Below are 18,002 nucleotides of genomic sequence, written 5' to 3'. Positions count from 1 at the left end.
TTTCAGTAATCTGATAAATGAGCTATTTATTCATTGTCTTCCTGTACCCACACAGTGGATTATCCATAGCAACAATCCTTTTCAAACTTAATAAGACCAACTCTGTATTTATTAGGGAAATAATACCACCGGGTTAAACAAACTGTGACTGTTGGTTCTGTGTATTTACTCTCTTTCAAAGAGATCTGCCAAACCTTCGCTGTGTTCCATGTTGTCTATCATTAGGGAGGCTGAATTAGGGTATGACTCTATGATTCTGAATGTCCCAATTTTATGGTGTGTTTAGCTAAGTCAAGTAAGAAAGATGATGAGCAAATAAAGCTTTAGCAATAAAATAGTACTTTGTGTATTGAAAATAGAGCCAAATTCTTCTCTGTACAGTAGAAATCAGAGGTATATTATGGCAAATATTACCACTCCCAATCTATAGAGGATAAATAGACTACTTAATATTGGCCCGGGAAAACATATTTCAATTTTTGTTGACTCTAGAAATTACATTGACATGGACTCTATAAGAAAGGCTGTGTCTTAAAAAAAGATAGTTTCAGGATTACAGCAATTTTCAAAAGAAAACAGATTCTTTTTAAAGAATTTGAATTGCTGTTGAAATTTAAATTGAACCTAAGATCTTTTCGTATCAATCCTTGAGAAATGAAGTAGTATTTAAAATCACAAAATGTTAGTTCATGTAATCCAATATCCTTATTTTACAGCCATGAATGCTTTTAGAAATTGCTGCAAAAGCCTTAGTGTCTCTCATCTCCAATGTCCTCATGCAATATTAAAAAAATTTTACTGAAATGTGTTAAGCTTCCATCCTAAAAGGTATACTAAAGGGAATATAATATTCTTTTACAAGAGCATATTGATTAATAATCCCATTTTGTTTTGTTTGTTTATATGTAATAGAATGAAGTACATTTTTTTCTTAATTAGATTTTTTATGTAGATCAGTAGTGGGGCTCTGCATTTATGAATTGATTGAATCTGTTTTGATAAAATCTTTGTTACGTTAAAGATCTATTTTTCTTAGATAAATTTTTTGGTAGTTTTGGCACTTATTTCTTTTTGCTTATATTCACAGATTCTGGAACTTTTCCAAGCCTGACCCTCTTCTTGAAACAGTGGAACATCATACGGAGTTTACTTGTGGTTTGGATTTCAGTCTTCAGAGTCCTACTCAGGTAATGGGCACCATCTCATGATGCTTTCCTACCCACACAGTTCACAGATAGCTCTGTGTGTGACATGTGTTGTTGCTTTTATGAACAAAGTGGGTGCCTTTAGGGCAGAACAAAGGACACTTACTTAATCAACCTGACCTCTTTTGCTATATAAACTTGAGCATTTGAAATACTAGAGAAGAGGTATCCAGAAACTTGACGTGCCTCTCTCCTCTTGAAAGACTGACTTTTCTCAGAGGGAAAGGAACCTTCCCCCAAAATGTTGTGCTTGTCATGTTGAGGGCTCTGAGTAGACCTCTCCCAATGGAAAGGGTGACGAGAGAAGAAGGGACTGGGGAAGGCTTGTCCCCAGAGGTTGGTGGGAGTCAGGAGTGTGTGGTCCTAGCTCCAGCGGTCCCACTAGGAAGCTGAGGTGACGGGAGGTCATTTCCTTCCCAGGGCAGTCGCCCTCATCTCTACATCCCATGTTGGAAGAGAGGGAAGCTTCAGATGGGGAGAAAGTAGAGGAGAATGGCTCCTGTTTTAATGAATAAACTTGATATTTTCCCCTTTCTGTTCTCTTGAGGACTTGAGAGTCAATATTTTGGATTGTAAATATTCTTCAGGGTATTTTTTTAAGCTGTTTCAGTTTTGGAAATTGTAAACTGAGGTCAGAAACGCTAGAATATGTGGAGTGATGAGGCACTTTATAGCACAGACTCTGCGAAAGCAGCAACGTATCAATGAAACAAATAATATGTGGAAATTCTAGAGTATGACTAAGAAAATATGCTTTTATCATAAATTTTAGAAGTTATACAAAAGGCAAATCCCATTTCTCATTACTGTGTTCTTAAATTTAAATGAATACATGGGTTTCTTTTTATTTTAGGAATTTAAGACATAATTCTTTAAAATATTCTCATTAGATGTTAGAATAATCTCAGTAACAATAGAATAATTGTTAAAAATGACTTAATAGCATCTAAGAAGAGAAGAAACTGAAATAGTGATGGGTGCAAAAGCATTATCTTTAATGTAAATACAATGTGCTTCAAATGAGCTAGTTCCCTTTCTGAGAAATACATTTATTCTAGATGATTTTTAATAAAATAATCTTACCTGTTTGCTATCCCAGTTAAATAAAAAAGTTGTGATGTTCCTGTTAAAACGTGGTGATACTGAAGAAAGGCCCCTAAATAAAGATTTTCCTACTCAATGTTTCTGTCAGCCCAGACTCCACAAGTCTAGGACTGTGGCCCGAGGCAGCGTGCGTGCCTCCTGGCCTTCCACAGTCCCAGTGGGGCCTCACCCGGGTCTGAGGACTACCAGATGTTCTCCAAGTCCTACACACATAGACCACCCTATAGAAAGGAACTTTGTTTTGAGAGGGTTTATTAATCAGATTTTATGCATCCTTAAATAATAAGAGATTTTATTACAAGGCCATATTTTTTGTTTGTAGTCTGCTGACTGCCACCCACTCCTTCCAGTTGAGTAACCAAAATCCATTTATACTAAGGCAATAGTTGCTGTTGAGAGCAAATGGGAGTGGAGAGCAGGGGTCTTCAAGCTCTAAATAAGCAGCAGGTTCACTGGTATAATGTGTAGTTCAACTGTGCCAGAAAGCTCCACTGAGTTCATTCAGAGTGGGACAGAATCTTGGGATTAGGAGGGTCCTTAGAAACAAGACCACTCCCTCTCATTCATTTATTCTTTCCCCAGATATTTTCCTATGTTAGACCTTGTGCTAGGTACTGGGGATTCAGTGGGAAATAAAAATTAAACATGGACCCTGCCTTCATAAAGCATATAGCCCACTGTTATATCAAATAATCTCACAAATGAACATCAGCAGACAGCTGTGACAAGCCTATGAAGGAGGAGCACATTGTTCCTCGAGTTCATAATCAGGATAGCTATTTGACCTATTTAAGAATTCAGTAAGGAAGTGAGGCTCATCTGAGATATGAAAAATGAGTAGACGTTGATGGTATGAAGAGACAGAAGGAAGATCATAAACAGGCAAAAGTCACAGCATGCCACAGCCCATGATGGAGGAGTGGGGCTGTACCTGAGAATGAAAGAAATTGCTTCCTCCTTATTTATGGCATATTATTCAACATTAGAACTTGAGAAAATATATTTGTTTACTTGTCATATTTTAAAAAATTGAGGGCTGAGATTATTAAGTAAATTTTATGTTTCTCCTACTCTTCAATGTTAGTCAATTTTTCTTTATAATTTTTTGCTATGTGTTGTAGGTCATACAAATGAAATATTGAAGAGTTTTTATTATTTAATGCATCATTCATTATTAATATATTTTTAATCTTTTAAAAGTATTATTGCATAGTTACTATTTCTTTTAATACTCTTTTGACATTCATTGATTCTTTCTGTCATATTCATTGAGTATCTACTACAGCTGTGTGGGACAGGTACTTACAGTGTAGCGTGATAAATGCTAAGATAAAGGGGAGCAAAGGATGCTTAGAGAAAATATGCATTCATTCCTTTATGATGTGATATGCATCACATCATTCATAAACATTTGTCAGGTGCCTGCTCAGTGCTGGTCCTTGTTCTAGGCACTAAGAAAAAGCAGTGAACAGAACAGACTAAATTCCTGCTCTCATGGAGCTTACATATTGTGAGAGAAATCAAATGATAAGCAAGTAAACAAACAAGAGGATTTCATGTAGTAGTAAGTGCTCTTCAGAACTGGAGCAATTTGATAGAGAAGCGGGGAAGGGGTACTTTTGCTTGAGTGGTCTGGGGAAGGCTCTCTGAGAAAGTGAAATTTGAGCTGAAAACTAAATAATGGAATGGAGCCAGCCAGCCAAAAACCCAAGGGGAGAATGTTTTTCACAGAGGAAACAACAAATGTCAGTCCTTGAGATGGCAGTGGGTTTGGTAGGATGAGGGACAGAGAGAGGCCGGTGTGGCTGGAGCCTCGTGAAGGCGGGGAAGAGAATGGAACTGGGTGGGGGCCAAGTCGTGCAGGCCCTGTAGACCACACTGGGTTTGATCTTTGTAATCGCATTATAAAGCCATTGGAGATTTAAAAGGAGAAGAATGATAGAAATTGATTCATGGTTTTTTTTTTGTTGAGACATAATTGACATATAACATTATATTAGTGTCAAGTGTATAACATAATGATTTGATATTTGTATGTATGTGAAATGATCACCACAATAAGTCTAATTAACATCCATCACCATACTGTTACAAAAAAATTTTTTTTGCTGTAATGAGAACTTTTAAGATCTACTCTCTTAGCAACTTCCAAATATACAGGATTATTAACTATAGTCACCACGCTGTACATTACAGCCCCATGACTTATTTATTTTACAACTGGAAGTTTGTACCTCTTGACCTTCACCCATTTTGCCGGCCCCCACCTCCTGCCTCTGGCATCCACCAATCTGTTCTCTGAATCTATGAGCTTGTTTATTGGTTTTGGTTTTTTGTAGATTCCACATGTAAGTGAGATCATACGGTGTTTGCCTGTCTCTGTCTGACTTATTTCACTTAGCATAATGCCCTCAGAGTCCTTCCATGTTGTCACAAATGACAAGATTTCATTCTTTTTTATGGCTGAGTAATATTCGATTGTATATATATATACCACATCTTCTTTATTCATCCATCAGTCGACACTTAGGTTGTTTCCATGTTTTGGCTATTGAAAATAATGCTGCAATGAACATGGGGGTGTATATATCTGTTCAAATGAGAGTTTTCATTTTCTTTGGATAAATGCCTAGAAGTGGAATTGCTGGATCATATGGTAATTCTATTTTTAGTTTTCTGAGGAACCTCCATACTGTTTTCCATAGTGGCTGCACCAATTTACATGCCCACCAACAGTGCACAAGGGTTGCTTTATTCCACATTCTCACCAATACTTGTTATCTCTTGTCTTTTTGATAATAGCCATTCTGACAGGGTGTGCAATGATATCGCATTGTGGTTTTGATTTAATCTTCCTGATGATTAGTGATGTTGAGCATCTTTTCATGTACCTCTTGGCCATCTGTATATCATCTTTGGAAAATGTCTATACAGATCTGCCTATTTTTAAATTGAGTTTTTTTTTTTGCTATTGGGTTGTATGAGTTCTTTATATATTTTAAGTATTAACCTCTTAGCAGATACATGATTTGCAAATATTTTCTCCCATTCAGTAGGTTGCCTTTTCATTTTGTTGATGATTTTCTTTGCTGTGCAGAAGGTTTTTAGTTTGATGTAGTCCCACATGTTTATTTTTGCTTTTGTTACCAGTTCTGAAAAACCATCCCCCAAGACCTGTGTCAAGGAGCTTATGGCCTATGTTTTCTTCTAGCAGTTTTATGGTTTCAGGTCTTATGTTCAAGTCTTTGATCCATTTTGAGTTAATTTTTGTGTATGGTGTAAGAAAGTGGTCCAATTTCATTCTTTTGCATGTGACTGTCCAGTGATTTGTGTTTTTAAAAGATTATTCTGGCTGCTGTGGGAGAACAGACCATAGGCAAGATTGGAAGCTGGGAGGTTACCTTGGAGTCTCTAGAAATAATCCAGGCCAGAGACAATGGTGACTTAAAATCCAAGAGATGGAAAGATTTAGAATATGAGGTTGAACCCTATGAAATTATTGGAAATTTCATAGGGTTCAACCTAACATTTTGGAGATAGTGATAGTAGGATTTGCTGGTGGATTGGAAAAGGACTGAGAAAAACAGAAGAATCAGTGATTCCTCCTAAGATTTGGGTGTAGAAAACAAAGTGGGCAGTGGTCTGATTACTGAGATAGGGGAAGAGGAGATGATTTGGAATAGGAACAATCAGGAGTTATGTTTGAGATGTCTCCTGTTAGACATTCAAGTGGATCTGTCGAGTAGGCAGTTAGATATGGGCTTGTCCACCTCAGGGAAGAGTTTAGGGCTAGAGGTACATATTTGGGAGTTTTCGGCAAATAAATGATTTTAAAAGTTTTGAGGCAGAGTGAAATTATCTAGAGAGAGTATGTAGATGAAGAAGAGGCTCAGAAGTCTGAAAGAAGAGAATTCCAGCAAAGAGGACTGAGAAAGAATGGCCAGTGAGGCAGAAGAAAAACTACAGAAGTATAGTATCTTTGAAGTTCAAAGAAAAAAGTAGTTCAAAAAGGAGGAAATTCCCACATATTGCTGGTAGGAATGTAAAATGTTACTGTCACTTCGGAAAAGTTTAACAATTTCTTAAAAAGTTAAATGTAAATTTACCATACGTCTCAGCAATTACGCTCTTAGATATCTACCCAAAAGAAATGAAAATATATGTCCTATAGAAACACCCACAGCCAGGGTCATACTCCATGGTGAAGGACTGAAAGCTTTTCCTCTCAGGTCAGGAATAAGACAAGCATGCTTGCTTTTACCACTTCTATTCAGTGTAGTATTGGAGGTCCTAGCCAGAGCAGTTAGTCAAGATAAATAAATAAAAGACATCTAAATTGGAAAGGAGGAAGTAAAATTCCCTCTGTTCACAGATGACATGATCTTATATGTGTAAACTTTTAAATCCAGCCATTTCAACAATTAGATTAAATGTAAATGGTCTAAACACCCAAATTAAAAGAGAGATTAAAAGTGATGGATTTGTGAGAGACTTTGAGAAACTCACTAGGTCAAGATTTGTGACCTATTGGATTTGGGATTTGAGGAAGAGGTTTTCTAACTCCAAGTCCTGGGATCTAGTTACTTTCTGTAAGATTTTTTACAGAAATATTCTGTAATTTCTGTAATAATATTTTCAGTGATGAGTTTGTACCATTCTTCTCCCTGTAAATTTATCTTTAAAAGTTTATCCTTTTTTTCTCCATTTTATTTATATTCTGTTTTGGACTTGAAACTTTTATTCCTTTCAAACTAAGATGATAATCTCAACCAATTTTTTTATTTTTTATTTTATTTTTTTTACCTATCTAACATTAACACATTTTAATACAGACCTTAGTATTATTTATATTATTAATTTATGTTTTTACCAAGTACCATTAAACTCCTTTCTAGGGGAAATAAGAATCAAGTTCTTGGTGCATCTCCCTATTTTTCTCTCACTTATTATTTATTACTACATAACAAACTCCCCAACAACTTTGTGTCTTAAACAACAATCTTCTTTGCTCACAGTTCTGTGAGTCAGCAATTTGGGCTGGTCTCAGCCGAGCAGTTCTTCTGTTGGTCTCTCCTGGGGTCACTCATGTGACTCTGATCATCTGGTGGCTTCACTAGGGCTGGGTGGTCTAAGACGGACGGCCTCACTTGCACGTCTGGATATAGTGCGGGTTGTCTCCTGAGCCACGTGTCTCCAGATGAGCCCAGGCTGCTTCACTCGGCAGGTGTAATTTCCAAGAGGGTGAGAGCAAAAGCTGCCGGGCATCCCCAGGACCAGACTTGGAGGCCACACAGCATCCCTTCTGTTGCAGAAGAAGTTACGAGGCCGCCCAGACTCACAAAGTGAGAAAGAGACTCCGCCTCTTGTCGGAGCACCACAAAGAATTTGTAGCCATTTAAAATCTACCACAGTAACTAACCTTTTTTTGGTATTGTTGGTAGTTTAAGTTATTTTTGACGTATTTATACTTTATTCTCACAATATGTGGTCAAGTTTACTGATTGCATGTTAATTTAATTTCACCCTTTGTTCATAGTTTCTTGTCTTAGAACCTACCTTTCCATCTGCCTTCGCAAATTTGCCGTCTCTTGTGGTGATCTTCTCAACTCTAGGACTTTGCTGACGTTACAGAGCTTCTGTGTCTTAATATATTCTCTGTCTTGAAAGAGATTTATCTGAGTTCTTGTATTTATCATTCCTTTTTCTTTTTAGCTTCTCCCTTCTTAGAGATCTGAAAAATGAGATCCAAAGGCATTCTTATACCTTTTTTTCTTCTCGACAGAATGTAAGATCTTGTCTTTAAAGGTCTAAAACTTGACAAGTACGTGTCTGGGGTCCTTCTTTAAGGATAATTGCTGAGAAATACCCTATGCCTCTCTTGTTAACCAGGCTGAAGTTATCTTTCACTTCAGAAAATTTTTCTTTGACTTTTTTTCCCTCTGATCATGATTTATACAGTCTTGGCATTTTTCTCTTTTCTCTCTTACCCTTATTATTTCTAAATTGGATCTCCTTTTTCTGTTTTTAGGTTTATGATTCTAGACCTGTGATATATCCAATTATATAATTGGATTTTCTGTATTAATGTATTTTTAGAATTCCTGACTGTGCTCTGCAGCATCAACTCTGCCCTTTTGAATGCTCATTGATATTTAGTTTAGTAGTTATAAGCTGGCTGCAGGTTTACATATCGTTACACATTCCTTTTGGCAGATAGTTATTTCTCTTTTTAATCTCTTTTAAGGTAGACATTATTAGTTCATTCCAAGATATCACCTCTGTATGTTTAATAAATTTTATCTTTTTTCCCATGACGAAATTGGGAAATTACAATAAAGAAAAAAGATTGCCCATCGTCCCACCACTCCAGAAAGAATCTCTCTTATACCATATTAATATGTTTCTTTTCAGTCCTTTTTTTAGAAATTTTTATTTGAAGTGTAACATCCATATTGGAAAATGCACATATTTTAAGTGTGCAGCTCAGTAAGTTATCAAGCACTGACCACACGTTCAGGTTAGAGTGTGGATCACCACCAGCATCCGGGAAAGCCCTCCTGTGCTCCTTCTCGAATCTCAGCCCTCTCTCTTCCCAAAGGTAACTACCCTTCCAGCCGTTGTCTGTGTGTGTGCGTGTTTTCCATAGTTGTGGTTGCATATATGACTTTATCTTCTGGGATGCCCAAAATGCTTGGTAAACGTAATCTTTAATGAATGAATATCCTAGTGTATTCATGATAGGAGCATGTAGGTACTATACAGCTTTTTCCTTAAAACAGGGCAGAAGAAATTTTGTATATCTTCATTTTGTTTCAGTGGAAGATGCTTAGATTTGGTTCTGATTTAAACTAGTTCTGTAGAGGTATTTTTAAAAGTATCTTTTGGGGGCCAGCCCAGTGGCGTAACGATTAAGTGCACGCGTTCTGCTTCGTCAGCCTGGGGTTTGCAGGTTCGGATCCCAGGTACGCACTGATGCACCGCTTGTCAAGCCATGCTGTGGCGGCGTCCCACATAAAGTAGAGGAAGATGGGCACGGATGTTAGCCCAGGGCCAATCTTCTGCAGCAAAAAGATGAGGATTGGCATCGGATGTTAGCTCAGGGCTAAGCTTCCTCACACACACAAAAAAAGTATCTTTGGCTTTGTTGATGTTTTAGTAAAAAAAAAAAAATAATAATATATACATATATTGAATCATTATATTGTAAACCTGAAACTAATATAATGTTATATTCAGTTATATATCAATTTAAAAAAATAAAGAAACAGCAACAAAAAATTAGGTATCATTTAAAAATTCAGCTCATGTTTTGATTCAAATCCCTATTCTCACAATCCCAGATATCAGGTTTAAAGGTTGACAGTGGATAAAAATGTTTTAAGATTCTCTTTATGATGTTGGAAAATTAGATTTTAGAAGACTAGCATTATTGATAGGATATCTGTGTTCACCTTTGATCTGGGGTGATGCTTTCTGCATCTGTCACAGACTCTCTTTAGAGTTCAGGAATGTGTGCCAGAAGCATCCGGTGTCCTCAGGCATTAGTCTCTGCTGTTTCCTCTTTGATGCTTTCATAATTGTGTAATTTTTAGCTTAGAATTATGTAACAGGTGCTTGTTTTTCCAGCCATAAAACTTTCCCTGGGCCGTGCTCTGCAGGGTCTTGGTGTGCTCCTGAAATGGGTATGTGTCTCCTGCCCTCTGCACTCGGTGCACAGCCCTTGCAGCCAGAGCTTCCAGGATTGTTGACACTTTAGCCTCTGCTGCCTCTGGGTCCCATTCCCGAATCACCCACTCTCTCACTCCTCTTCCTTTCTCTGGACTACAGAGCATTGCTTCTGAAAAACCAAGCAAAAATGCTGACTCGGCACACTTCAGATTCCTTTCTCAAAAAGACTTCATTTGGGCTCTTGGTCCTACCCAACTCACCTCTGAAGTCTTTTTGATTTTCCAGCCCATTCTCCACATTATCTTTTCTTAGCCTTCATAATATCATTAACTCTCTGGATATTTGACCTTACCTCCTACTTTATTGTAAAAATAGACAAGAATGGCTATCTTCTTCCATCCCTGTCACCTCAAAATATTTATGTTCTATCTGTTTCTTTCCCCTTTCCAGTGGGTTCCTAATTTTCTCACTGGCTTCCTTATCTAGGTCTTTGCTTCCTCAATTATCCACTGTTTTTTTAGATCTTCAGTCAGCCCTTTTCTCTATTTTCAAACCTCACTTGATGCCACTGTCCTTTCTACCAGTAAATTCAGTTTCTCTTCTATTATTAGACATCAAGAATTAGTAGATTTACCTGTTGCTTTTAGTTTTTAAAAATCAACACTGTCTTTTAAGCCCCTGTATCTGTCTCACTTTCATCATTCGATTGAAGTTAAGCCCAAAAAGGTCACCCGTCAACTCCTGAAAACCAAGTTAGCCTTCTCTCAGACTTCTTTCTTTGTTAGCTGTATAATTTTGATTTTTTTAAAAGAAAGATCTTCCCCTGCTATTGCTGTAATGCTGACCATGCTAAGCTCTCTTCCTTATCTCCTTGCTGAATGTCTTCATCTCCTTTGCCAGTTCCTTCCTTATCATCCTTCCAAAAGTGGATATTCTCCAACATCCAGCTCAGAGTCCTCTTACTTTTATGCACCTTCCCCTGGAAGGTCTCATTTAATTATGTGCTAGTGATGCTTACCCATGTGTCCAGTTGCCTTTACTGTGTGATCTCCATCGGTGGCTTACTTTTCCTCCAATATTCCTAACATGGCCAACTGATTTGCATAATGGGGCCAGACTAGATACCTGGCAATGCATCTTAGTTTCCTTGTCTCTTTGCACCCGTAAATTCAACTGGGCATCAAGTGTATGAATTTTTCCTCGCCAATATCTCTGAAATCTGGACCATGTCCTTTTAGCCCCACTGCCTTAGGTAAGCATTTATTAGTATCTCCCACTATGAATTACTGCAGTAATCTAACTGGTCTCTGAGCTCTTCCCATCATTCCATTGACTCTCAACGCTGCTTCTGGGGAGAGCTTTCCGTAATGCAAATGTGATTTTGTTAGTCCTTGACTTGAAATATATCAATGGCCCCATTAAAGGCACGAGCAAGATGAGAATTAGCACCATCACTACTGTTAATCAACGTGATTCTAAAAAGTGTACCTAATTAGTCATAGAAGGAAACAGATGGAAGAGAAATGTTTTTAAAAGGTAAAAAATTTTATTGTCTTTTGTACTTCATATGATTGTGAATTGTTATAATCCAAGAACATCAACTTTAAACCTATTAAAAATAATGAGAGTGACGTCAGCGTCATGGCGAAGTGAGGTTTCCTGTAAACTTTTCCCCCGATAAAATACAACAAAAGGAACAGTCATAGACCAACAACGGACTCCTAGACAGCAAAAAGGAAGATTGGAAAGATCCACACTGCCGCACATCTGAGAGTGGAACGTGCTGGGGCCTCTGGAGGAGGTGGGGAGAGGTAAGGAGAACTCCTCTCCCTCCACATCAGGTCAATGATCCCGGTCCGCGTGGCTCCCAGAGAAGGGGGAGGGGCGACCCTCTACGGGGAAACCGTAGCTCTTCAGGCTCTCTCACCCATTCGGAAACTCCCACACAGAAGACTCAGAACTGCTACAAGGGTACCATCAACATCTGAGCACCCCAGGAGAGGGGATAACGAGGAGCGAGTGAGAAGCCCCCCACACCAGGGACCCAGTGGGCAAAAGAGAGAGCCTCCCCGCTCCCTGCATGCCAGACATTGCAGCTCAGCCCACTAGACCAGACCAAGCGGCCGGCCGATTGCAGCGAGCAGCCAGGGCAGAGCATAGGGGGCTCAGATTACACAGCCCTTAATCCCCACACGGTGGCGGTGGGTGGAAAAAAAACAGATATTTCCAGGATGGGGAAAAACAAAGCGAATACAGGAACCACAATGCAAAGGTACATGAAATCACCAGACCAGAAGGAAAATGACAGGCACCCAGAAACCAACCCTGAAGACACAGAAATCCATAACCTAAATGACAGAGATTTCAAAACAGCTATCATAAAAAAACTCAATGAAATACGAGGTAACACAAACAATTCAATGAGATTAGGAGTTTCTTCACAAAAGAGATTGAAATCATAAAGAAAAACCAATCAATACTGATGGAGATGAAGAACACAATGGAGGAGATAAAGGAGAATCTGGAATCTTTAAAGAACAGAGCTGACAATATGGAGGAAAGAATTAGCATTATAGAGGCTAGGAATACAGATATGCTCCAAATGGAAGAGGAGAGAGAACTAAGACTAAAAAGAAATGAAGAAAGTCTCTGAGAAATATCTGACTCTATTAGGAAATGTAACATAAGAATTATAGGTATTCCTGAGGGAGAAGAGAGGGAAAGAGGAACAGAGAGCCTATTCAAGGAAGTAATAGCTGAGAACTTCCCAAATCTGGGGAAGGAGCAGGAGATACCAGTAAGTGAAGCCAACAGATCACCTAAATATATTAGCAGACAAAGGCCCTCTCCACGACACCTAGTGGTAAGGCTGGCTAAAGTCAATGACAAAGAAACAATATTAAGGGCAGCTAGACAAAAACAAAAAATAACGTACAAAGGAACTCCCATCAGGCTCTGGATTTCTCAACGGAAACTTTACAGGATAGGAGAGACTAGAATGATATGCTCAAAATACTGAAAGACAGAAACTTTCAGCCAAGAATACTCTATCCAGCAAAAATATCCTTTAAATATGTTGGAGAAATAGTAGCTTTCCCAGATAAACAAAAGCTAAGGGAGTTCATGGCCACAAGACCCCCACTACAAGAAATACTCAAGAAGGGCCTCAGGCCTGAAAAAAAGAAGAGAAAGGGAATACAAAGCTTGGAGCAAGGAGAAAAATAGATAGACAAAATCAGAAAAATAGTAGATCTTTACCGGAATAGGTTAGCAACCACTTAAATACCAAAATCAAAGATCAAAGGAAGGAATTCACCAAAAATAAATATAACCTCATCACTGTAAACACACACCCATAACACAAGATAGAATAAGGTATAACAAGAATGACTTAGAAGGGGAAGAGGAAAGAGAGTGAATTGACTTAGTATAAGGAAATAAGAGGCCATCAGATAATGGACTATCTCATACACAAGATTTTTTATACAAACCTCAAGGTAACCACTAAACAAATAATCAAAACAAAATGACATGTGATAAACAAAGAGAAAACTAGAAGAGTCATAAGACAGAACAACCAAACTGAATTGGCAGTCCGAAACAAATGAGACAAGAAACAAAGGAAATGCAAAAGAACCGGAAAATAAGTGACGAAACAGCAACATTAAGCGCTCATATATCAATAATTACCCTAAATGTAAATGGATTGAACTCTCCAATCAAAAGATAGAGAGTGGCAGGATGGATTAAAAAGCAAGACCCACCAATATGCTGCCTCCAGGAAAACCTCTCAATTCTAAAGACAAGCACAGGCTCAGAGTGAAAGGATGCAAGACAATACTCCAAGCTAATGGCAAACAAAAGAAAGTGGGTGTTGCCATACTCATATCAGACAAAGTAGACTTCAAGATAAAACAGGTTGAGAGAGACAAAGAAGGTAAATATATAATGATAAAAGGGACACTCCACCAAGAAGACATATCAATTATAAATATATATGCACCCAACATAGGAGCACCAAAGTACATAAAGCAACTATTAACAAACCTAAAAGGAGACATTAACAACAACACAGTAATAGTAGGGGATCTTAATACCCCACTTACATCAATGGATAGATCATCCAGACAAAAAGTCAATAAAGAAACAGTGGACTTACATGAAAAACTGGATGAGATAGACCTAGTAGACATATACAGAGCACTCCATCCAAAAACAGCTGACTACACATTCTTCTGAAGCGCGTATGGAACATTCTCAAGGATAGACCATATGTTGGGAAACAAAGCAAGCCTCAATAAATTTAAGAACATTGAAATCATAACAAGCATCTTTTCAGACCATAATGCTATGAAACTGGAAATCAACCAAGAAAAAAAAACTGGAAAAGTGATAGCACATCTTCTTTATCTATTCATTTGTTGATGGACACTTGGGTTGCTTCCAAGTCTTGGCTATTGTGACTAATGCTGCAATGAACATAGCGGTGCATATATCTTTTTGAATTAGTGTTTTCACGTTCTTTGGATAAATATCCAGCAGTGGAATAGCTGGATCATATGGTAGCTCTATTCTTAATTTTTTCAAGAATCTCCATACTGTTTTCCATAGTGGCTGCACCAGTTTACATTCCCACCAGCAGCATATGAGAGTTCTCTTTTCTCCACATCCTCTCTAATACTTGTTATTTCTTGTCTTTTTAATGGTAGCCATTCTGACGGGCATGAGGTGATACCTCGCTGTGGTTTTGATGTGCATTTCTCTCATAATTAGTGATGTTGAACGTCTTTTCATGTGCCTGTTGGCCATCTGTGTATCTTCTTCGGAAAAATATCTGTTCAGATCCTCCGCCCATTTTTTAATCACATTGTTTTTTTTTTGCTGTTGACTTGTATGAATTCTTCATACATTTTTGGATATTAACCCCTTAAAAACCAGCTTATTTCAATTTTTTACATTAATAAGTAAAATTAATCAATAAATTAATTTATTAATAAACTTTTTACATTAATAATATCAAATACATTTAATATTGATATTAATAATTATTATTTACTAATAATACATTTATTTTACATTAAGTAAATAAATATAACACTTTGACAAACCATTTTTCCTACACTGTTGATAATTTTTTGTGTGTGTGTGAGAAAGATCAGCCCTGTGCTAACATCTGCCAATCCTCCTCGTTTTTGCTGAGGAAGACTGGCCCTGGGCTAACATCCATGCCCATCTTCCTCTACTCTATATGGGACGCCACCACAGCATGGCTTGCCAAGCGGAGGGTTGATGCGTGCTGGGGATCCAAACCGGCAAACCCCGGGGCGCCACAGTGGAGCGCACGCACTTAACCGCTTGCGCCACTGGCCGGCCCCCACTGTTGATAATTTTAATTCTGAGTTTTAATGAAAAAATTTGCATTTTGATCTCAAGTTAAAGGAGATTCAGAGGCCCTAGGGATGAGGTGTACTACAATGGGAGCTTACAGGTTAAGAAACCAGTTTTTTGCGGCCGGCCCGGTGGCGCAAGCGGTTAAGTGCGCACGCTCCGCTGCGGTGGCCCGGGGTTCGCCGGTTTGGATCCCGGGCGCGCACCGACACACTGCTTGGCAAGCCATGCTGTGGCGGCATCCCATATAGAGTGGAGGAAGATGGGCATGGCTGTTAGCCCACGGCCAGTCTTCCTCAGCAAAAAGAGGAGGATTGGCAGATGTTAGCTCAGGGCCAATCTTCCTCAAAAAAAAAAGAGAGAGAGAAATCAGTTTTCCACTTTAATATCCTTGGGCAGAAGAGGTGGAGCCTGGAGGCTCCTGCCCTGTGGTGTCCACACACACACTCACCATAAGGGCAGAGAGTCAAACAAGATCTGCCTTGGCAGCCAGCCTTCAAGAAACCCTAGACGGAGTCAGACAGGAGTCAGGAAAAAGCTGCTCTCAAAAGATGGAGAGTTTCATCAGAGGAGTCATAATGCAGTTTAGGTGCCTTAAAGCTAGAACTTTTAGTTGTTCATTTAGTCTTAGTTATTCCACTGCCTAGAACACTTTCCTTCTCTCTATCGTGTCCCTGCCCAACAAAGAGTAACAAGAATACACGCTCTCTGGCTAAGGCATACTTCTCCTTTAAGCCACAGCTTAGATAATATTTCCCTGAAAGTGTCCACTTTCCTCACGTCTGGTCATGTGACCCCTTCCCTACTTCTGCTGGACCCTGCACTGCCTGTCATTGTCCATAGCCCTCTGCATTATGGTGTCTGTTTACTTACCCGTCTCTCTGCTGGTCTCCATATCTGTGGGCAGAGACCAGGAGCATCTTGTCTACTGTAGTATTCTCAGCATATTGCTTACCCAGAGGAGGAACTCAGTAAATGTGTGTGGAATAAAAGAATGTATATATATACGAATATGTTTTAGATAGCTTTGTAGAGCAGAGAAATATTTGACTAACAGCTCCTGGGACATAAAAGAAGCTCCCTGTGAAACCTCTCTAAGTGTTCATGGCACTCAATAATCCCATATGTCCCCCAAATCCCATAAAATCTATTGCCTTTACCAGGATCTCTGACCTCACCCCAATTAGGAGCTCTAACCATGTGTGGGGCTCTACTCAACAAAGTCTTTCCAGGAGGAAAACCACTGCTCCTACATGGATTCACTCATTCGACAAGCATTTACTAAATACTATATACAGAACACGAGGAATACAGATTTGATCAAGACATATAATTGCTGACTCTAAAAAAAATTCTGTTCAGGTTTAGTTGTATGCAGGTGTTTACATCCACATTTGAATGTTGTTAGAAATGGACACTACAGTCCCCAGCCTGCCTTCACCTTCTCCTTAGTTACCGTAAAGCATGGAGCCTAATTTGTTGTGCAAGTGTTGTAACATGCTCAGCTCTGAGACCTGGAGCTTTTACTCCATTTGTTCTCTTTAGAAGAGATTTTTAAAAAAATCTGTATTTACTTTATTTGGCCTTGTGGGTTAATCTGTAAACCACTTCAGCCCGTTTAGGACTCAACAGGGTGCAAATCTCAAATAAAATAAATAAAATAAAAATATTGTTTTTAACCATAGCTTAAATGATTAATAAAATGTTCTCATTTGTTTAAGTAGAAGTTCTGGATACTGGCTTATGTAGAATAGGATCAGGAAGCTACATAAACTTCTGTTTGCAATGCTGTGGGTAGGGCCAGCGTTCTTCTTTAAAGACAGTTCAGTCATGTGTCTTTTTTCTTAGTCCTCCTCCCAATTCGCTGTCTTCCTACCACATGTCAACCTACCAGAGTTCAAACTTAGATTTTAAATAAAAATGTGAAAATATGGCACAAGGTGTTTTCCATTAGTGGCAAATTAATCTCTTCTTTCTCCTCAAGAAAGGAAGAGAATTCTTCCTTAAGAAGAATATTTGAATCCTGCTAAATTTTGAATTTCTTTTTAGTCAACAACAAAAAATGCCTGCAGAGAGGGTACTCCTCAGGAACTCCAGGTTAGTGTGCGTGACAGAAGCCCAGTTGGGAAACTGATAGACATCAGATGTCCGCAGTCTGGCTGCAGCTTAGAAAGTTCCCTATGTGAGGATAATGCTTGGCTGGATGGAGAATGCTCTGGATTCGCTTTTTTGGGATCAGGGCTTGAAAATCTGAAGGAAATGATTGGTTCTCTCTTCCCTCCCCAAAAATGTGTATACACACAGAAATGTTTCATTTATGGACTTTCTGCAGGCTGTCTGTGGACCTTGGTTTACAGACCCTGGGCTGTGGACCAGCCATAGGGGACACCAGTAAGGTTGATGCTGGGACCAGACTTGAGGACCACTGCCCTGTAAAAATGCCTCCAGGAAACTATAGTTTAATGTAGCTTTTGGCTTATTTGAAGGTTGAGATGTCTTTTAAAAAAGCAGTCATATGAAGAATGACTTTGAATTTCTTGTAAAACCACTCTTTTGGCACTGAATTCTTTTTGTAATGGAGGCATATTATATATTCTCTTAGAGTCAAGTGCTAGGAAAACTTTACCTCCCCTGATG

At 38.7% G+C, this 18,002-nt stretch overlaps 1 protein-coding gene across 2 annotated transcripts in view; it reads left to right on the top strand.

Moving 5' to 3' along the window:
* PEX7 (peroxisomal biogenesis factor 7) overlaps positions 1-18,002 on the top strand; it is an 86,363-nt gene that overhangs the window by 62,842 nt on the left and 5,519 nt on the right. For both annotated transcript variants that reach the window (XM_058566197.1, XM_058566198.1), the window contains exon 9: positions 1,088-1,187. In XM_058566197.1, the coding sequence (XP_058422180.1) occupies positions 1,088-1,187 (100 nt within the window). The remainder of the gene's footprint in view (positions 1-1,087; positions 1,188-18,002) is intronic.

This window comes from Diceros bicornis, chromosome 23, assembly GCF_020826845.1.
Source record: "Diceros bicornis minor isolate mBicDic1 chromosome 23, mDicBic1.mat.cur, whole genome shotgun sequence".
Classification (NCBI taxonomy): Eukaryota; Metazoa; Chordata; class Mammalia; order Perissodactyla; family Rhinocerotidae; genus Diceros; species Diceros bicornis.
This window is presented reverse-complemented; position numbering and strand designations above follow the sequence as displayed.